Source organism: Acipenser ruthenus, chromosome 14 (assembly GCF_902713425.1).
Source record: "Acipenser ruthenus chromosome 14, fAciRut3.2 maternal haplotype, whole genome shotgun sequence".
Taxonomy (NCBI): Eukaryota; Metazoa; Chordata; class Actinopteri; order Acipenseriformes; family Acipenseridae; genus Acipenser; species Acipenser ruthenus.
The window spans coordinates 19782224-19805828 of record NC_081202.1 but is presented as its reverse complement, the minus strand read 5'-3'; the positions used below and the strand labels follow the sequence as shown (position 1 = coordinate 19805828).

Here is a 23605-nt window from a genome sequence, read left to right as displayed (position 1 = left end):
TTAATCAGAACCATAACCATACCCATACTTTACAACCGTGTTGCATTGACATGCAGAACAAGTTACAGAATGTATTAATGTCATTCAAAGTATTCCATTCAAACCAAATGTTTTCTACATTGGGCCATAAACACTTTCCTCCTCTATATCAGCTTGTTTTTCTTTGGCCATTTTAAGTCTGTCTTTGTTTTGTCTCCAGTCACGTACTGTTTTTTCAGCATTGTGATTAACATGTATTTCGGCAAATTCAACAATGCGCAATTTCAAACCTGTTGAGTAGCATTTTCTTTTTTTTCTTACTGTCCTACTTTATCTAGTCTCACAGTCACCTGCATTATTATAGCATTACAGTTAGAACGAACAGAAGACTTGAAGTTTACTACTCGGCTTTCTAACCAATAGTTATTGGCTCGGGAGGAAATTCATTGTTAACAATGAAGCAACAATGAAGCAGTATAGCTGTGACATTTGAGAGGAGGTCAGTCAAGAGTCTGAAAGCGTTTAACATTTAAAATGACTAAGGGTATTGAGAGTAACAAATTAAAACTTTTAGATCCTGAAAAAATAAATCTGATTGTTGACAGTTAGTTAAGTTTGTGTGATTCATAACCATGGCTGTAGTAATCCCATTGTGGCACCGGTACAGTAGTTTAACGTTAGACACACCGGCGCAAACGTCATACTCCTCTAAGGGCCCCACAAAAATGCCTAGAAAATCGACTTCAGCAGTTTTTACGGTATATAATGCTGCCATTGGAAAAAATATGCATATGTTATGTTGTGATTTATATTGTTGTAATGCTACAATTGTCAACAAATTGTTGTTAAAGTTCTATTTAAATAATATATTTCCATTTTTCATCATAATAATAAAAATGTATTTTGGGGGGAAAAAAAGAGCTAAATTTGTTTTGAAAACTGTCCAAATTGCTTATTGAGGGCTAACAATGAAAAATCTGCAAAAAAAATAAAATAAAATTGACTTGGAAATTGCCAAAATAAACAGGCAGCTGGGTAGTTAACATGCTCACTGAGTTTAAGAATTTAATGTTAAAATATAAGTAACAGAATTAATTTGCAGTCAGTGTGATATCTCGAAAAAAATACGCTGACTCGATAAAGAACCTTGTAGAACACGCAAGTGGTTGTACAGTAGTTAAAAGTAACATGGCAGTTAAAATGGAAGGCTCTTTTTTATGTCTACCCAATTACCATTAAAGATTGTACAGTATTTAAATCAAGATTACTCAGGACTTCAAGGTAATGTAGCATTTTACTCCCTGAAAATACATTTTACTTTGTGTGTGTTCATATTAGAGAGACCCAAAACTGTATCTCAAGCACAATACATCATAATACAAAGGGAAACTAGCAAGTAGTACTGATATACTTACTGTCTTTAGCTGTTTACCCTGCCGTATTTGGTCTAACAGTGCGTCTCTTCCTGTGCTGGACACTGGTCTGTTGCTCTGTTCCACCTTTTTCAACTGGGCCCCTTCCCTGATCTGGTCCAGGAAGGCCGACTTGGTTCCTGCTGGAGACTGGTCACCATCCAAGGCAGATCCAGGGGGCGGAGGAGGTCCGGGTGGAGGAGGTCCAGGAGGAGGGGGAGGGGGTGGTGGAGGGGGCGGCCCGCCTGAGCCCAGCCCTGCAGGGGCAGAAGGAGGTGGAGGAGGCGGGGGTGGGGGGCCTGAAGGAGCTAGAGAAGAATGCATGGGGGGTGGGGGTGGATGGAAGTGGCCTCTGTTTGGCGGTGGAGGAGGTGGTGGTGCCCCAACACCTGGTCTGGAAGGAGGTGGGGGTGGGGGAGCTGCTGTGGGTGCTCTGGAGGGGGGTGGTGGAGGGGGCGCTCCTCTGCCCCTGGCCGGGGGAGGGGGTGGTGGTCCTGAACTGTGTGGAGGGGGAGGGGGAGGGTGGCTTCCTCTAGAAGGGGGAGGTGGGGGAGCTGGGTAAAAAAAAAAAAAAAAAAAGGTTCCGGAAGTTAGTCATTTACCTAGGATACGCTAGGTGGTGTGTGTATATATATGTGACCTCCTGCTGACTTTGCCATCCTACATAAAATATGTCTAAAATGTTCCTTCCTATGGCTCAGAACCCATACATGCTCTAAAAAATACAGGCGGTTGATCCCAAAGCTACATTATCCATCCCGCTCCTATTTTGCTTCTAATTATTGACAAACTAATAAAAAGCAAAACACTGCAGGCAGTAATTCACAGCAATAAAGATCTCAAACTGGTAAAGTTCATGCATGTGAAAATAATTGTTTTATAATGAACACACAAATGTCTTGCCACAAAGGTGAGGATATTATTAACCTTCATTTTCATATCTCCAAGACTGAAATGGAGCTCTGATGGGCAGTTAGAGTTCATACCTGCCTAGCTCATATGTAAAAACTCAAACAGCCACATCCTTAGTTGCATTGCAGGACTACAACTTGTACTTTCCAGGGAACATTTTATTTTTCTACAACATAACTAAAAATCTGGTAATTCTGTGGATACAATTTATTGTTCTGATGTTTTGTTGCATAGAAAAAATAAAGGTTGTCATGCATGTTTATAAATTCAAAAGGTTAAATTCATGCTGAATGGTTGTATTAATACCTACCACACCACCGTGGTGGACCTACAGAACAGATTAATGGATCATTACATCTTACCCAATGAATATCTGAAACATACTTCATGCAAAACATGTACATTACAGCACCCAAACACTATATTTGTACATACAGGTCCAGTTCTTCAAATAACTTTGTTTTATGTTCATAATTATATTTGTTCATAAAGCATTTCTTATTGTGTTCCAAACTTCAATTTGCCTAGGCACTAGGGGCTCTATCCAGGAAGCTTTTGTTTGTGCTGTAGTTGGCTGCTTACGACACTTATCATATAACTGGCATTTAAGACATCATGTTGGCTCAGAGTTTGTTGGCAGCTTGTGGATGTTCCTCAGTGCATGTGACAATGAGTCACTTATGTACTGCATAAAACATCATTGTGAAATACACATTCATCGTATCTTAAGTTTCTTCAGATTTATTCAAGTGTTTGTTTACTTTCTCTTTGGGAGCCAATAGAAAAATAAGAAATAGCCTCCTAAATGATACTTAAGAAATTCAAACAAAGTCCAATGTCTTCATTCAAAGCTCTTTTAGTATTTCTACATTCCGCACAACTGAGTTTTAAATGGGTGGATGACAGAAGTAAAATACGAAAATAGAAAGATGAATATAAAAAATACCTTGTCTGCGCAGCTCATTCTTCACAGCTTCCACACCTCCCTTCTTCTCAATGAATTCATAAATAGCTTTTGAAGTTTCTTTGTCTTTCAGCTGTGCCTCTGATATTCCACACATATCAAATAGGTTTTTCAATTCTGGGTCTAAATTGTTCAGCTGTAATGAAATAGGAAGAGCTCAAGAATGACCAAGCTTCAATGCTTCACTACCCCAATAGCTTAACTATTTCAGCAGCCTTCATAGGCAAGCTAAGGTAACTGATATTCAAAAGGTAAGGTCAATTGTCTGTTACCACAAAAAATATCAATAACAACAACAACCACCACCACCACCAACACCAACAACAACAACAACAACAACAACAGTTTTGTTAACTAGACAATGGCCAAAAACGTAGCCCATTTTACAGGGGGAAAAAGATAATTAAAGCATTGTGCACATTATAGAATAGCCATCTTGGAATAATATTGTCACAAACATTTGAGATACTGACAAGACAAAAAAAAAAAAAAAAAAACTTGAATCACTTGTATGTCAATTTTCCATTTTTTATTTTTATTTTTTAACCCTAATACTAAATTTAATTTATGGGATTACCATTCTTAGATGCTATTTACAAATGTTGAACTGCATTGGAACCCTGGAATGTGGCAATCGGACTACATTTATGCTCTGATACCATGAATTCTAATAACTGTACTCCACTATACATGTTTGATATTGAAACAGGACATACAGTCTCTCAAAAAAATAAAAAAAAGTCACAAGCCTGCCACCAAATGGTATTTTCAGGCAACTACATTCACAAAACAAAAAGTAGCAGTATACTAATTTATATTAATGTTTATAAACCGTGTTTATTTTTTTTTTTTTTTTTGGTAAATCCCAGGAATTATCACAATATTGTCCATGACAAACAAGTGCAACAAAGCAATGTACGTTTGCACTTAAAATGTATCTATAAATCAATGAGAATGTATATAAAAATCAGAGGTTTATGCCAACAAACTCATTGGTGTGGCAAACTAAAGTGACTTAATGACAGTCGTATGTTATTGTTTTTTTTTTGTATAGAGATCAAACAGATTTTTAATACTATAATGTAAGCACTGATTTGGTGCAATGTCCATTCTTTATCATATAATCAGGACGCTTGGTGTTGCTTGACTTACTATCAAGTCACTAAAACTATCTTTCAGGTAATTAAACACAAACATGATAGACACTAAGTGATGAGTTTATTACAGATGTAAATCTTAGATAATCCAATATTAAAAGCAAACTTACATCAAAGCCTGTATTTGGATCCCAGCCAACATGACCAATGTGTCTGAAAAACAACATTTATTCAAGATTAAAACAAAAACTTCAAAATCTATGAAATACTTGATAATTTAACACACTAATTTGTAAGAAGAAAAAAAGGTTATCTTACTGGAAATTACTGGGAGTGCCAATATCCGCCTTTGTCAATTTCTTTCTTTTACCTTTGGCCTTTTTCTTGTCCTTAATGTGGATAGGCATGATGTTATTAACTTGAGAATTATTAAATCGCATATTGTTGATTTCTGGATTTTTGATGTCAACTGTTGCCATTGACAGGACAGGTCCTAAAACATAGGAAAAATAAAAACAAATGACAGTTTTATTAATGAATATGCTCTACTGTATTAGAATCCATTTCTCTAGCACGGCAATCAACTCGAATGAAATCAATCAAAACTTCAAATTGTTTAATGTCTTTGCAAAGTAATTTTACTGAAACAAGCTACACAAGCATGATTACATGTTACATGAAGCATGACTCAATCATTTTAGAGGCTTTACCTATTTTTTGAGCACAGGTCTCCAGGTCAATTATTTGTCACAAAAACAACTACCTCTGTGTTTAGTTTTTCTTTTCTTTGTGTTAGACATGCATGCAGGACTAATGTAGTTCATATGATTGATTATCTCCAAGAACAGCCCTGTTTACATCTAACAGTATTTTCCCCATCATCACACAGGCGCTTTCTTTACCTGTTATTGGCAGTTTAGAAAGGAATGGGAGAGGCATGTAGTTAATCTTTTGGACACACAAGGCAATACAGTGGTTCTAATCACCCACTGGTGTTATAGTCCAACAGCTTCTTGGATGGAGATTCATATTACTGTACGTCAATATGGTACATCTCTTCCTACAATTTACTTGTAAGCACGTATTTAAAAGACTACTATCTAGTCCATCAATGGACTGCCACAGAAGAATGTTTAAATACTTTTTTTTGTTGTTTAATGAAGTTAGGGGAACATGAATACGGACACGCATTGTTTGAATACCAAACCAAAACAGAAAGACAACCCATTTAAAAAAATAAAATATTTGCACTCTCAATATAATAATCATTGGTACGGCTGACTACCTTCCCAAATCTCATTAAAAAAAATTGCGCTCCCCACCCCCTCCCTCCCCAGACTCTAACAAAGAGAGAAAGTGTTTATCCAATGAACCTGTAACTGACAAATACAGGGTCCAGGTAAATTTACAACAATTTACAACACACAGGTAGGTTGAGGCGTATTCTGAATACAAGCATTCCAAATAAGTATTCTGGATCGTCTGTTTACATGCAAGTGGAATATAATAATCCACCATTCTTCCACATTCACATGCAGTCAGAAACATTCAGAATACAACACACTTTGAGCACGTGCAGTGACACTATGACACTAAACTATACTAGAAGTTTTTACAAAGCAAGACTTTTTAGCAGGAGTAATTTGATGATGTCTTGAATGTATTAATTACAATAAGTAAACATGACACTGACAATCTCAGCGTGGACACAACTTTATTCCTTGCAAATAATGGAATATGTACCATAGCTATCTTATGAAATATTAGTAGCCAGTTCCCAGCAAATAAATCGGACTTGCAGCAAGTGTGTGTCAATGCTGACAGGAAGAACGTATTGTGGAAGTATGTAGATAAATACCCAGCCATGTGAAGTTTAAAGCTTTACTATGAAGATTGTAATTCCAGAAATTGAAGTGTATTTATAGCAGCTATTAGGTAATTTATTTCACTGTTAGGTTATAGCTCAGTTTAAAAATAAATAAATAAAAGAAACTGGTATGAATAATAATGTATATTCCTAGTGTTGGATTAAAGTTTGCCTTACTTTGTATTTGGATCTAGTACAGGTACTGTACTAGACTCTGGTTTAAATTAAATATTTGCCAAGCAACTGTTATAGTAGTTCCTTTCCGACTTACAGGATTCTGCATTTTTTTCAGACGACACAACACATCAGCTGCCTGTTCATTGCATAATTTGAATAACCATAAAACTAATATAGTGCTCACAGTTATAGCTGTATTACCCAAATACTGACTTGACCAGTTGGTTTAATTGTAGAAACACCACTATATAATTGCAATTATGTAAATGTGTACAAAAAAAGTTTTTGCATGCAAGTAACTTCAACCTTTAGGTGTTATTATATCCGTATAGTAAAATTATTTGCATAACTTTGTTTAAATGACATGCAAAGCTGAGCTGTAAAAAGTACAGTACAATCGTCAGTTCAAAAAAATAACATGGTTAAAAATGATCAGATATTTCCAGAATATTCTCGCGTGTTTAAACCTGTTTAAAATTCAAGATTAAAAAAGGCAAATGAAGGGATAAGGTGAAATGAGATGTAGAGTTCTGCTAGTTTATCAGAATCAGCCTGAATAAACCAAAAGATTGGTTTGAAAATGAGAATGTAAAACTTACAAACTAGAAGCTGTTTTAATGTAAGATTACAATTTCAAATTAGCATCAGAATAGTAATGATTACATAACAGAAAACTAAATCTGTGAGGGACAAACACTGAAAATATTTTCTAACAACAAGGACCATTTCTGCACATGTATTTGCATATAATAAGTACACAGCACGGGATGTACTATGCAGTTGTTCAATGTGAAAGTCGAAACGTTCCGACCCACTATTTAAAGCAACCATCTTTGTAGCTACCCTCCAGATCAAACATTGTGTTAACATGTGGCACAAAGCTTAAAATTCAGAGTCTGTAAGAGCAAATCAACTAAAAAGTTCTACAGTAAATACATTACCTCTAAGACTGCTAAATAGTACCCAATAGTAAATTTGTATCTTACCCTCAAACGTCCCTAAAGTCTGCTTTAAGCCAACAATACAGATACGAAACTATTTCTTGATTTTTTTTTTTTCCTATTTCACTTATGTAGATTTAATGCAAATTATTAACCTACCATTTGGAGGGTCACGTCTTTTTTCTGTAAAAAAAAAAAAAAAAAAAAAAAAATGAATAATGTAACTTTTGAACTACATGTCAGTATTACAAATTAGTGAAACAAAAACAAAAAATAAATTAAATAGAAGGAACTTCCAAATTCTAGAATATACAATTCTAAAACTGTGATATGAAATCAAATAGGGCAGTAGTTGCAATGCTAACTGGTTCAAAAACAAAACAGGGGTCTAAATTACATTTTTAAAAAACAATTTATGGCTCTTACTTAAAGGGGTGTTCTGTAAAAACTTGGCAAAATTAAATTAAACATTTTGTTTACCCCTTCTTCAAATGTCTGAAGTTGGAGTAGCAACATAAAACAGGAAAATAACACAGGCCTTAAAAGGTGCTGTATTTTTTGTTTGAATCTACCTTTTAGTGTGAGTTACGGAAGTGCCATCATTTTGATGTAATCCAGGCTAGTGTGAAAAGCAAAACACTACATATGAACTGTCCAGAATATAAGGATTTCTAATTAAGCACGCCATTCTTAAGATTGTCCTCTTTGCTTAGATTTCAGAGAGAATGGTTATTGAAGGGTTCCCAAATGTAGGATGAATAAGCACACAGAGCATAATAAATGAGAAGGGTCAAGTGCAAGCTAAATCAATCAATCAATTTCCCTTTCCAAGCACTGGATTCTACATTAAAGCAGTATGTATGTTTTGCATCTGTAAATGATTCTGGAACCAATGTGCTAAACAACAAATTTTAGAATTGATCTAGACAAAAGTAAACAGTCTAAGTTTATTTAGCAGATGCTTTTATTCAAAAAGAGACTAGGGGGTGAACTATGCATCACAACTGCTTCTGCAGAGTCATTTACAATATGACCTCTGTTTTATGTCTCATCTGAAGGATAAAAAACTTCTGTTTTACATTCTCAGTGTTTGGGAGAGGTGGGAGGCACAAAAAACAAAAAAAGCATGATAAAAAAAAGAACTGCTGTAACTGTTTTAAATATTAAAACATTAAATGATGTTCAAGATCACACACAAAACTTCAAAGCAAATATAAAAGTTGAAAAAAGGGATATTCACCAGTTCTCCTTTGCCGCCTCCCAAGTAATTCTCCTACTGCTGCTCTGAATCGTTTTGCTTCTTCTTCACTAGCAAAATTGAGTCCAACCGGACAAGTCTAAGTAGACCCAAAACAAGCCACACATAAAACCATGGTAGAACAACCAATATGTACTGTACATTGCTCACACTGACCTTTCTTTGACACTGTAAAGGAACACTCATCTGTGTGTTGTGTTTCGTTAAAGGAAATTGAAATATTAGCTTTTCCTTTACTAACTTGACACCAGACTCACAATGTAACAAACTTAAATATATGCAACCGTAGACTTGCACATGTTTGGATTAGCTAGTCTGTGAAATACTTACAGTGGTCTTTTAATTCAGTTACTGAAACAAAAAATCTGTTCCAAAAAAAAAAGTAAAAAGGATTCAAAAATGAATATATAGATGCACAGCACACTTTCACTTTGCATTACTGAACTATTTGGGGGACATGTTTAAATAACTAATATGGTTAAAGAGAAGCACTGTAGCTAATAGAACACTGCATTAATGAAAGTGATGGGTAAAGTGTTTGAGTAGACATTTCTCATTTTGTTACACATCAGGGCACTCTCTTTGCATGTGGTATATTTTGTTACTTACTCATTTATGGCAACCCACTACTGTGGACTGCAAAAGGCATGTTAGAGAAGTGTTTTATCAAAACATCTACAAGAAGTCTAAAATACATTGTGTCTGTTACAAGATCATATTTCCCTGCCAGTCAAGCAAACATGACATCATGAGTTAGGAATGTCTGTCTGCCCCTGTACACTCATGTGTGATTCTCACATCAAATTACATTTCTAAAGAAGGACATGCCATGAATTCCATGCCCTATGAACTTAGACAAGAAGCAAGGTCTTGCTTTCAAAAAAGCAGAAATAAGCAACAGCTGCAACAATAGTACAAACATATTTTAGAAATACACACAATTTCTTAATTAAGAACTCATACATTAATTTGTTTTCCAATGATGCATAGGGGTGGTAAAGTCGAATTCAAGAACCCTGAGAGCAAAGCCACAGAGCTTATTCTTATAGTGTACACAAACTACGGACAAACACAGTGTGCAGCTGTAAGCAGTCGATGGATTACCAGAGGCTGAGCATCATCAACAATAATCATATTGGATCATCATCAGACTACAATATATTATTTATTTTTATTCTAGCAGATAAGGTTTGTCATTACCTCTGACATTAACCAATTTCTTGACACAGGGTTAATCCCCAATTACTTTCAAGACATTGGGCAAGTTTCACAGCACCTGATTAGATAGACCTGTGATAATCAGGTTCTGTGAAACCAGATGACTACATATATATCATTGTTGGAGATACAAACGTAACTGAAAATGTATAAATGGTTTATGCCAATACAGTAAATACATTTAAAAAAAAATTAAAATAAAATAAAAACCACAAAACAGAAATGGTCGGCGACAGGAAACGGAGACTTACGTCACCAGCAAATGTATGAAAGTACGATCTGGAATGATTATATGAGAAGAAGTTGTAGAGTTCCTGCTCCCACAGTATCTTCCCATCCTGCAAAAAAGTATTACCTTTAGCCCAATGACACATTCATATAATAATGTAAACAGAAATGCAGTAGCACTTGCACCAAATGCAGTAAGAGATCCATCGGCTATGCTCAATTCCACTGGTCATCTTTGGTTAGCCGCCATCAGCCATGTTTAATTATACACTATGCATCCCTTATTGTAGCTACGTAACTACAGCATTCGATCATTAAAATGCACCATAGAGAGAGGCAGTCAAGCCTTTTGCAAACCTGCCAGACAACCTGTTTGTTTTGAAGATAGTGGTTTTGATTGGTGTTGCAGTTGTTTCACTCTCACATACCAAACAAAAACCTTCTATTTGTATTTCCTATTTCAAAAGGACATGTCAAACACCGATATAATGTAATGCAAGTAGGAGGAGACACTATGAATGACTAATTATACATACATACATACACACATACATACATACATACATACATACATAACATACATAACATAAAATAATAGATGGGCTTCAGTGAGTTACAGGAAAATAATTCCATCCAGGGTTTCTGTGATGTCATAAATTACGAGACCGAAGGTCGAGTAATTTATAAACTGTCACAGAAACCTGAGATGGAATTCTTCACACAAACTGCAACCAGGCAACGGGCGTGAGAAGCAATCTACGCTGGATAGGTTTTTCAAGAGAAAGGACATGTAATTACTGTATTAAGCATGTAAGTGTACATTTTTGCCTTATTCATTTCTTTACTGTTTTCCCTGCACTGGGGGAAATTAGCGTTGGTGTAATTTATACGTGGAAACGGGTTTGTTTTGTGTGCTTTTTGGAGTTATGTTTGATCAAATGATTGATTTACAGACTGCAGCACGGTGCTTGTGAAGGCAATGCCCAGCCAAGGCTGTGTGAAGCAGCAGGAGTCGTCGTAAGAATACCGGCTCATAAGTAGGTTAGTTTAGGGGATAATGATCCCAAGTAATGTATAGCAAGGGTTACATAGTATCGGAGGTTCCTGGAGCGGGATGCCTCATTCAGTAAGCTAGCGTTTGTCCTGTGTTGCACCTTTTATTTGTAGTTTTTGTACTGTGTTTTATTTTGCTTTTTGTACAGCTTGCTGTATGTGTCCTCTGTGTGTTACCCTCGTTGGTAGCGTCACATGGCCAGTTTGTTTACTTTCTATTTTGTGGTTAATAAATCCTGCGAGCCTGTGCCAGCGTTTCTCTGTCTTGCAATGTGGTTATCCACACATGACACAAGTACCTAGTCACAATACTGTTTAAATGTTGACCAATGTGAGGGAATCTTCCCAACTATATATTCATGTTCAATTCAAATTTGCCATTTTGTCATTATTCTCATTTTGTCATTATTCTTATTCTGATATATTTTATGATGTTACAAAAAAATGTTTTGTTAGGCTGAAAATGTAGTGGTGTGTTTTGGGAAGGGTAAGGAAATAAATAAGTAAAATAACAGTTGGCTGTAAAGGGGTTAAATCTGTACGACAAACTAATCAACCAAAGAAACAAAACACTGAAATACACAATAGCAGGAACAACCTAAGAAAGAGCAGTAACATTGCCCAGGTATGTTTTAGCCCAGTAACTGGGTAGTTTCAGTGTTGGAAGTAATGAAGACCTTTCCTCTTATAGTTGAGCAGATAGACAGGATTCCCCCACACTATCCCACCAATGTCTTTAGCCACTGCATTACTGCAGAGATGTGCTTAAAAAAAGACCTTGTTCCTCTTGTAACAAAGCATGCTTTGATGATGAAGACTGAGCAGGTCCTAATAAATGACTGTTCTAACCCAAGCTGAAAACAGTATTTTGGAATGTGAAATATAATAAGGATATCTAAACAAAGAATGTGTTTTTTGCAATTAAAAAGGGCTGGCAGAGCACTCTCTAATGCATTAACATTTCCTGAATGGAACTACTGCAGTACAATGTCATTGTTGAATGTGTCCTTACCTTAATATCGTATACTCTGATAAAATAAGACCTTTGTGGATTGTCCTTCACAAGGCAAGCAACACCACAGCACTTCTTTGACCACACTGAGTTACGGTCAGCTGTATATACTTGAACTACAGCAGAAGACAAAGTCTGAAAGAAAGAAAAAAACAGGGATATATTATATATATATATATATATATATATATATATATATATATATATATATACATACACACACACATTTGTTTTCCTTTAAATCAGATAATGATTATTTCACAATCACACACAATGTCTGGTTTTAAACTGTGCTGCATTTGACATTTGGTGCAGGACTAATCATGTTTACAGCAAGCAACTCTTGGTAATAATAAATGACCATGAAAGGTATTGGTATATATCACAATACCTTTCACAGACCATTTTCCACAAATCTAAAGCCAGAGAAAAACAAAATGACTGTTTTAAAAGCCATTAGTCAACAAAATGTGAGGTGTGATTCACAGAAAGTACAGTGGTGTCCACATCACCAGTCAAGGTACTGCACATTTTCCCTATCAGTGCAGCCTGGGAACTAACACCAGAAGATGACATTTGTATCCAAAATATGTCCATGTCCCTAGAGCAGTTCAAATAAGATCTACTGTATTTATTATTACAAACACTCAAAAACCCACTGCAGCATTCCTCGCTGCTGAAGTCAAAAGCTGGTAATTCCTACAGACTGAGCAGAAGGAAAATTCATTCATATTTAGCAATTTCATCACAGCACAGACAGCCAAGTTGTCTGTAGAGCTGATACAAGTATTTTCCATCGTCAATTGCCCAAAAAAAAATGGGGAGCATGTGCCGCATCTACAGTATTCAGTAATACTAGTTTTAGTAAAAAAAAAAAAAAAAATCACTATTAATTAACATTAACCGATTGCATATGTTATAGAGAGTCCAAGTTCCATGGCTTTATTTATTGATTAATCAAGCTTTACAATTCAAATGTAGGATTGGTTACTTCATGTTAGTGTCCTGGATTTAGCAGGGTGTGTAATTTTTGTCAGGTGAATTATGTTGTTAAAGTCCCACAACACAATTCTCATATACTCTAACAAAAGTAGTGTTTTGCATTTGAAAAATACTACAGTTTAGTGTGTTAAAAACAATAATTCAGGGGAAAATTTTGTGTTAATTTTGTTTTTATTCAAGCAGTACCAGAAAATAAAATTGGGCTCCATGTTTTCTCTGGTGGTACAGAACAGCACCAGCAGTTTTGGAGTTCTGCCCCTTTGCGTGATATCATCAAATCCACCCCCTTCCCTGCATCCCTCTTGATGATGTGGAAACAGGAATGTGGAAACAACTCCCTTGTTTTCAGATTTTTGTTAAATACAGAGGAGAAAGAAAAAAATGGCAACAGCAGATAATGACGCACAAGCAATTTACAGCTTGATCCAGTGATTTAAAAAAAAAAAAAAAAATCAGACAACACTGGATCAACAGACAAAATGAAAAAATACGACAAAAAAACAAAAGAAAACACACATTTCATAAGGGAACTAAAAAGTACTCTTCTAGTAGTTCTGCAGTTAGGAAAAGCTGAATCAAAAGTGATTACAGGACTTTTTAAAATCTCCCAATAGTATAAATACAGGATATGTCATGAAAAACCACGACATATGGCATTTACTTACTTATTCATTTACTGCTAATGATTGAAGTTGGGTTAAGAATACAAAGAAGCACCACTGAAGTAACTTCAATTCATGCCTTTTACCTCTTGAGGCATGGATTCTAATTAAAGGAAGGTCATGGTCTTCTGCATTTACTTCTCCATTTTAAAATACATAAAGCTGCGGCGATGCCTAATTTTTCACCGTCGACGTAACTTTTTCCAAAAAAGATTATGTATAATGTATATGGAGCTGTGGATTAATGTACAACATAACTAGTAAAGGTTTAAAAACAATTTTACTGATTAAATTGCATCAGTTTGTGCACCAATATTTACAGGCCTTGCAATACATCCACAACCATACCTGCAATCTGCTTTGCTCTGTCACTATTCGGAGCTGCTATTATTTATTTATTTATTTATTTATTTATTTAATTAATTAAATTAAAAAAGAAACAACTGGTGATTCAGGTTTACTTTTATAGCATAGGCTGCACTTCACTTTCTTGCCGTCTTCTATTTTAGTAAATAATTGACAAACGTCGTTGTAGGCGTTGTATCGTGGTTTATATTTGTTAACTTGCTCCGTTGCTCATCCTGAAGACTCCCGCGCTGATGTATGGAGCATCATTAGTGCAAAAACTATTAATTAATTTGTCAATTCATCAATTAACTTGGTAATTCATTGATTCAATCGTCAATTCGTCCATCAATTCATAAATTAATTTGTCAATTCATCAATTAATTCATCAATTTGTGTCAAACTTGCATTGTGCCAAAAGGCATAACCATTTCTAGCCAATTGGAGCAAGTACTAAAATTGCAACCAATGAGAATCCAGTCTCAAGGAAAACTGCTCAGCCAATAACCTTTCAATCACCTTGGCCACCAGCAAAAAAGCATTTTACTTCAATGGTGTATACTAAAGACCTCAACCGTAGAACAGAACACAGAATCCATCTTGTATGCACAAAGAACAGCTGCAACTACTGCCTTTAAAACCAGACAGAAAACTATGATAATGATTCTAAAAAGATGTTAACTGCATAGGGTAAATAGATACACATTTTTTTCCGTAGAGTAACGTATACTATTAGATTCACGATATTGATTATAATGAATAAAGGAATACATAGGATATGGGCTTCCATAGAATAGTGTAAGACACACGTTATTAATTTTGATTCACGAATGAGATTGTGGGTAGTTAACGGCTTATGTCATATTGGCACTAACATTTAATTTATTTGAGTACCGATTAAAATTATTTTGTTAGGGTTTTCTCTTAACAGACATTTGTTTTGGCCTTTTTATCGCTGTTATTTATTGGTGACTCATGAATACTGGTAGCTATACAACACTGAAGTATTGGCAATTAACAGCTTTGTAGAATCGGTATGACAGTTTTTGTGTCGGTGATTTAAAGGCAGGAATGGTATGTCCGATCGTAAATACACGAGCACAAAAATGGGAAAAACAGGTTGTACCGAGCAGGTGGGGTCTATACCGTATTTCCCTATTAAACGTGGAAGGCAAGATTTTCTTCAGCATTGTTGCTCAGAGAACTGCTTCATTGACACTTCAGTACAGAAGGCTGGCATTCCAGGTTTCCCAGGATGCTTAGAGCACATCAGTGTGATGTGGCAGCAAATTCAAACAGCTAAAAGGAGAAGGAGCGCCATGTGAAATTCCTGGATTTAGCTAATGCAAACGGTTCAGTACCACAAGAACTACTTTTGGCAGCATTTGATTTTTTCAGTGTACCGAGGACAACAACAAACTTAGTGAAAGCCTACTTCGGAGATTTGCAATTTTGTTTTTCAACTTCAGAATTCACCACTACATCGCAATGTCTTGAAACTGGAATAATGGCTTTTACCATGGCAATGGAAGTCATTATTATGGTGTCAAAATGGGTAGTAGGAGGAGAATGCTTGACTTCTGGAATGTGACTGCCACCAATTAGAGTATTCATGGATGATAATCATGACTAAAACAGTAGCCTGCACTAATCGGTTATTGGGCAAATTAATCAATAACATTGAATGGGCACGAATGCAATTCAAGCCCACTAAATCAAGGAGCATCTCTATAGTTAAAAAGATAAAGTAGTGGATAAGAGGTTCTACATTAACGGGTGAGGCGATACCAAGTGTATGAGAAGCCTGTGAAGTCTTGGGAGATGGTATGAAGGGGACCTAAAGGACAGTTCGTGTGGGAGAAGTGAAACAACAATCAATGCAAGGGTTGAAGAGCATAGACAGCAGCGCTTTACTGGGCAATCTTAAACTCTGGTGCTTCAGTTTGGTCTACTGCCAAGACTGCTGTGGCCATTCACTGTGTATGAGGCTTCCTTGACAACAGTAGAGAAGCTGGAAGCGTTAATCAGTTCATACATCAGGAAATAGTTAGGAGTTCCACGCTACCTCAGCAGAGTGGGACTGTATGGTTAAGGGATACTGCAGCTGCTAGTATCAGCTCTAACCAAGGAGTTTAAGTGTGCCAAGGTTCCATGACATTGGTAGTCACACGATGAGGGAGTGAGGTGTGAGGGAGGCAGCACCTGTGTTGAAAACTGGAACAAAGTGGGCGTCAAAGGAAGCTGTGGAAGATGCAAAGGCTGCCCTTTGTATCAGTGATATCATGGGGCAAGTACAGCATGGAAGAGGAGGCCTTGGTCTCAATTCAGCTCCTCCTACATGGCACAAAGCAGCCCCAGCTCAACAGAGGAAGCTGGAAGTCAACGAGGTGCAAAAGCAGGAGGAGAGGATGAGGTGCGTAAAGGCAGTTTCCCAGGCCAAGCAGGGAGGATGGACGAGATGGGAGAGTGTGAAACAATGCAAGATCAGCTGGCGAGATCTATGGACAATGGAACCGAGCAGGATCAGTTTCCTCATCAGGTCAACATATGATGTTCTCCCATCACCACAGAACTTTAATCTATGGGTAGGAGGATCCATAGTGTCCTTTGTGTTCATTGACAGCTACATTAAGGCACATTTTGACAGGATGTAAGGTGGGTCTTAGCCAAGCACAGTTTACATGGCGTCATGTCCAGGTGCTCCAATATTTGGCCTTAGCATTGGAAGACAAACGCAGCATGATCAACAGGTTACCACCAATTCCAGCAATATATGACACACGAAGAACAACATTCCTCCACCCACGGGAGCAACAACCAAGAAAAGGTACTAAAACCAAAACTTGTCTAGGACAACTGGAAGCTGCTAGAGACTGGAAAATGCTGGCAGATGTTGGACAATGACTTATTTTCCCAATGGAGATTACCACCACGACCTGATAGGATCAGCACGCCTTGTTCACCTGGTACAGTTAACAGTGCCATGGGAGGATGCTGTGGATAAGGCGTATGAAAGGTAGAAACTGGTACACTTAACTAGCTGCTGAAGCGGAACAGCGAATATGGAGAGTCCAGGTTTACCCAGTGGAGGTGGGTTGTAGAGGATTTGTGGCACACTCCACAAACCGGTTTCTCAGGGACATCAGATTCAGTGGTCAAGAGTTGCGACGCATAGTGAAGAACTTATTTGAAGCAGCAGAGTGGAGCAGCAACTTGCTCTGGTTGAGACGAAAAGATTCTGGTTGGGGACATCAAGCATAGTAGAAAGAAAGCAACGCCGATGGTAAGGAAGTTAAGTAAGCTGGGCTTAGCTGCGTGGGGGACGGAGCGGGGTGATGCTGGGATGCCAGAATCACTGTCGAGCCGTCATGAGGTGTCGTAGGCTAGTCGACAAAACACCAAGAATGGAAGGTGCCCACTTCAAGACCCCAGAGAAGTTCCCTACTCAGCTCAGTCCAGACGGTTGTCATGCTGATGCACTAGGGAGGGCACACTGTGGTTTATCTCTGGAACCAGCATTACACAGCCATCAACACCAGGCAGAAGGATATCTACATCATCAGATGGAAGGAAACGCAGATGAATCACATTAGTTTACAGTGAAAGAAGCTACGTCTTAGTTGGTACTCATATTGGCGAGAGCCAAGTCCAATATCAGCATGAAGTTTTAACACCTACTCTCCTGTAAATCAACGTACCTGTAGACCCCACCGATCTACCCCTCTGATCTCACTCTACACACTGATTTACAGCAGCCTGGATCCAGCAGTGCATCACCAGCTATATCCTGCCACCCCACTGGACTGATGCATTCTGCAAACTTCTTATTAGAATACTGCTTTCTTATTAATTTATTGCAATCCTACCATATTTGCTTTACTTATTTATAGACGTGCTCAAATTTGTTGGTACCCTTACAGCTCATTGAAATAATGCTTCATTCCTCCTGAAAAGTGATGAAATTAAAAGCTATTTTATCATGTATACTTGCATGCCTTTGGTATGTCATAGAATAAAGCAAAGAAGCTGTGAAAAGAGATGAATTACTGCTTATTCTACAAAGATATTCTAAAATGGCCTGGACACATTTGTTGGTACCCCTTAGAAAAGATAATAAATAATTGGATTATAGTGATATTTCAAACTAATTAGTTTCTTTAATTAGTATCACACATGTCTCCAATCTTGTAATCAGTCATTCAGCCTATTTAAATGGAGAAAAGTAGTCACTGTGCTGTTTGGTATCATTGTGTGCACCACACTGAACATGGACCACAGAAAGCAAAGGAGAGAGTTGTCTGAGGAGATCAGAAAGAAAATAATAGACAAGCATGGTAAAGGTAAAAGCTACAAGACCATCTCCAAGCAGCTTGATGTTCCTGTGACAACAGTTGCAAATATTATTAAGAAGTTTAAGGTCCATGGAACTGTAGCCAACCTCCCTGGGCGCAGCCGCAAGAGGAAAATCGACCCCAGATTGAACAGAAGGATAGTGCGAATGGTAGAAAAAGAACCAAGGATAACTGCCAAAGAGATACAAGCTGAACTCCAAGGTGAAGGTACGTCAGTTTCTGATCGCACCATCCGTCGCTTTTTGAGCGAAAGTGGGCTTCATGGAAGAAGACCCAGGAGGACTCCACTTTTGAAAGAAAAACATAAAAAAGCCAGACTGGAATTTGCTAAAATGCATATTGACAAGCCACAATCCTTCTGGGAGAATGTCCTTTGGACAGATGAGTCAAAACTGGAGCTTTTTTGGCAAGTCACATCAGCTCTATGTTCACAGACAAAAAAATGAAGCTTTCAAAGAAAAGAACACAATACCTACAGTGAAACATGGAGGAGGCTTGGTTATGTTTTGGGGCTGCTTTGCTGCGCCTGGCACAGGGTGCCTTGAATCTGTGCAGGGCACAGTGAAATCTCAAGACTATCAAGGCATTCTGGAGCGAAACCTACTGCCCAGTGTCAGAAAGCTCTGTCTCAGTCGCAGGTCATGGGTCCTCCAACAGGATAATGACCCAAAACACACAGCTAAAAGCACCCAAGAATGGATAAGAACAAAACATTGGACTATTCTGAAGTGGCCTTCTATGAGTCCTGATCTGAATCCTATCGAAACATCTATAGAAAGAGCTGAAACTTGCAGTCTGGAGAAGGCACCCATCAAACCTGAGACAGCTGGAGCAGTTTGCTCAGGAAGAGTGGGCCAAACTACCTGTTAACAGGTGCAGAAGTCTCATTGAGAGCTACAGAAAACATTTGATTGCAGTGATCGCCTCTAAAGGTTGTGCAACAAAATGTTTGGTTAGCGGTCCCATCATTTTTGTCCATGCCATTTTCATTTGTTTTATTATTTACAATATTATGTTGAATAAAAAATCATAAAGTTGAGTTCAATCACATGCAGATTCAGCGTGTCAGACCTGAGGTGAGCAGGGGAAACTGCGCTGAAATCCAAGAAATGATACCGATTCCAAAAAAAAAAAAAAAAAAACTCCCTTTGCTTAAAACTTTTACACATAAACGATGCACAGGCTTCACTACTGATAGTGTTCAAATGATACGATGCATCGCCTCAGCCTTAAATACAGTAAAAGTTCTGTACTTTATGAAGTTGAAGCAATTTCAAATCCCACTTAATACAGTAAATGTCATTTCTTCATGAGCAAAGAAAATAAGAAACATGCTACTTTACAGTCTCAAGATTTTCAAATTGGAATAATGCACACACATGACTCATGTGGCTATTATTCAACTTTTCCAGATAAGAACTCAATCCTTCAAAGTTACTTTTCTTTCTGTCCTTACATTTTCATTGACAAACTGTTCCTACACATGCTTTAATGATTGAATTCCCAGACAGACTAGTTGTTTCCATTGACTTAATGATGGAAACAGTGTTCAAAACAGCAAGTCCCAAAAAAACACTGCAGTCAGCAAATACAGATCAAAGCCAGGGCCAGATGGTTAGTCATTACAGTTGCCTTGGCCCTTGGGTTATTTTTATTTATTTTAAATAAGACCACTGTAGTACAGTTTTTGAAGAATACATCAAATACTAGCAAACTACATACCCAAATATAAAGATTTGCCAGGTACATATTGTAACAGCATTATTTCTTCGGAAAGCACATCTGGAAATAGGTCTAAACATAGGCAGAACAGTCTGTAAAATTAGAAAAGTTACAATACTTTATAAGTCTGGAATCTGAATTTGTGAGCCTACTTGCCTTAAGCAGACTAAATTTGCTCTGGCTAAGCTAATGTTGCAGTAATACAGTTCCTAGGGACTGTTAGTTTTTGCTTAAGTTTCTTGACAGTTTATTATTAATTATCCAAACAACACGTGCACAGGTTTATGCACACCAAGAAACAAAAGTGTTTTGATGATTAACCACTTCAGTCCCAGGACATACACAGCTATGTCAAAAAAGACTATGCCATATCTGCGTACATCAAGGTGTGGCATTTATTCTATTGGGTCTATTCAACCTGTTTCATCAGTATGCATGCTGGGGGGGAGGGGTTTGGGTTGTCCGGTGACATTTTTATCCAATCGTATTTTGTGTGAACATCCCTTGCATCTGTTAGTGTATTGTGAAGAATGGAAGATACAGCAGCAAACCATGGCATGATGTGTTTTAGCTGATATGATGAATTTTGTAATAGTCACAGTAAAATAAATATATATATATATATATATATATATATATATATATATATATATATATATATATATATATATAATTTTTTTTTGTTTATAAAAAATATTTTTATATTAAAAAATCTTGTTTTTGTAATGCTTATTTTATTGTTCCTTGCATGTGTTGCTATTTACAAAAACATGTATTTTTATTTTTATTGTACATGATGTTTGTGTTCTTCTTTTCAAGTTAGTATTTTATAGCAACTTCATGAATAAAAAATAGCAATTAAAATGATTTCAAAAATCTGGTACCTGGCATGCACATTCATTTTTCACATCTGCAGTTTAAGTGGTTTAACACAGATTAGCTGGATAACCTGCATGCCACCCCCAGCCCCAATTGTACATGACTAACAGTTTGCACTGTTTATGAGATCTGGGGGACATGTCGGATTAAGGGAGTATTCACATGGGAGCGATTAGAGCAAATTATCTGCATCTAGGAACGTTTTAGACTGATTGAAGCTCCATATTAATGCCTGCAAATTGACCCCAGCTTGTTCAAAACGGTCCGACCCGAGAGCTGAAAAATAGGTTGTCTCAGCTTGCATAGCATAATATTTTACATTGTTATTTCAATGATGTGGTATTATTTAAAATGCAAATGAGAATAGTAAACAATCGGGCTGGTTAGACAGGGTAACAGTGGGCGATCTTTTCCACCATCGATACAAGCCTGGGTCATTTGCAATGGCTCCTATGTGAATACTCACTCCTAGAAAAACAGGTGATTTGCTTCAGACAGATTTCTTCAGATTATATTATTTATTGTTAACCCTTTCATACCTATTAATGACCTAAATGTTTGATATAGAGCTCAATGATAAAGTGGCAAATTACATCCATAGTGAAGGAGTTTAAAACAAGTACACCCACTTAGCAAGTACCATATTTATTTTTTCTAGTCCCATGTTAAAATGATGACAACACAAAATGGTTTACTCGTAAGGAAAATAGGAGGTACTGTATGCATAACCCATAAACTGTTTACTTGTTACTGTATACATAACCCAGAAAAAGCAAACCAAGGCACTTCCTGCTAAGACTGCTGACTGGTAAAGTAAGTACATTTCTACTGTTGACTCTATTGGTGCTATGTGAATTGGCTGGGATCCATATTTAACCAGAACTAAAACTGCTGAGAAAGAACGAAAGCAGCAGTGACAGCCAATGCTTCCTTTCTGGCTCAGTTACAACATGAAGCCTTCACTGGTTTTTAAACCACTGTAAAATAAACTGAATGATAGCATTGGGCAATTTGATCATAATAAGCACATGTTAAAATGAATAACTAGCCTGACAATCTTATAACACTGAACAATACAATTCGGTAAAAATAATTGATTTAATAATGAATTACAAATGGTTAGTCTTGCTAACCATGACACATTGAAACACATTAGAAAACAGAAAGTATTTGCTAGAACACACTAAGTGCTGTCTGTGATGGTATGTTCATGCAGTGCACATTAATGTAGACAGTAATTTTGGATCACTGCAGCAAACTTTCTTTTTAATAACTCAAAATATTTTTTTCTTCTTCTGTTCCCAGTTTTGATTAGCCATTCTTTAACCAAACATTGTGGAATGTTTGGTTAAAGAATGGCTAATCAAGACCTTAATCTATTTTCTTACCTCTTACTAGAACTAACAATATTATCACTGATACCCTTCTGTTGAAAATGTTTGAGCTCATTACATGTATTTTTTTTTTACGATCCTTGTTCAAAACATGGGGAGCCTTATAGCTTATTGTGTTTATAAGGCCTATTTGTTTCTCAGTGCTGTATTTTTTGTAATTGATTTAAATAATCTTCAAAACAAACATTTACACTGACAAGCTGTAAAGAAAGAAAGAAATAAAGATGTTAAGCTATTTTAGCTGAATCTGGCTTGACTTACTGATTTACAATCTATACCCCTTTTATACAAACGGGTTATGACGGCTCAGAACCATGTGTGTGAAAGGGGTAGAAGACCTACTGAGATTTCAGACTACACAACAGATCTAGCAACAAACCACTTCAAACACTTTAAATACCACAGAGGAAACATTATTAAATTCAGCTTCCTTTTTTGCAACTAGTAATACCATAAAACAACCCAGCAACCTCGAAACAACCAAGTTCTGCTTTGTTTCTGCTAACCACAGCACTTAAATGAATAAAAATGACCTCATTTATCTAAATATTTGTCTAAGATTTACCTAAAATTTTAGGCTTGAAATTATGAATAAAAATACAAAATCAAAGCCATTAGTACCAAGAACATATTAAAATGGTAGTGGTGCTGTACAAAACACTGTTGTATAGGTCCATACTGTACATAATAAAAATCTTTAAAAAATACACTTGGAAACAAACTTTCCAGAGATGTGGTAGGTTCATTTGATTTTCACATATGAAATTATTTGCACTCACTAAGATCTTTTGCAAATCCATTTCTTTTAATGTTTCATACCTGTCATTGTTTCATGTTTGCAGCTAATTCAATTACTGTGGGAAACCAAATCAACCCAGGATCCAGATGCAAATGATCAATGAACTGTGTGTTCAAACTGTGAGCCCTGATTATTATTTTATTACTGTAGTGCAATGTATTATTTCACATCTCTTAAACTTGTAGACCAGATACAGCAACTTTGACGTCCATGAAAATAATGTTTTGGCTTTTCTGCAAACTTTATCGCAGTTTTACAGCACAGTAATAAAATGCTACTACCAGATTTCCCTTCCAAAATAACATTCCTGTAGCTGTCGTGTACTACATTCC

General features: G+C 36.8%; 1 protein-coding gene across 2 annotated transcripts in view; it reads right to left on the bottom strand.

Annotated features, from left to right (window-relative positions):
- LOC117419683 (actin nucleation-promoting factor WASL-like) overlaps window positions 1–23605 on the bottom strand; it is a 29351-nt gene that overhangs the window by 3844 nt on the left and 1902 nt on the right. The window contains exons 2-10 of one of the 2 annotated variants that reach the window (XM_058986043.1): window positions 12119–12253; window positions 10077–10163; window positions 8590–8686; window positions 7509–7532; window positions 4683–4857; window positions 4535–4577; window positions 3250–3403; window positions 2614–2631; window positions 1395–1945 (exon numbers count right to left, since the gene is read on the bottom strand). In XM_058986043.1, coding sequence (XP_058842026.1) covers window positions 1395–1945; window positions 2614–2631; window positions 3250–3403; window positions 4535–4577; window positions 4683–4857; window positions 7509–7532; window positions 8590–8686; window positions 10077–10163; window positions 12119–12253 — 1284 coding nt within the window. The remainder of the gene's footprint in view (window positions 1–1394; window positions 1946–2613; window positions 2632–3249; window positions 3404–4534; window positions 4578–4682; window positions 4858–7508; window positions 7533–8589; window positions 8687–10076; window positions 10164–12118; window positions 12254–23605) is intronic. The other variant, XM_034032676.3, reaches the window with a different exon arrangement.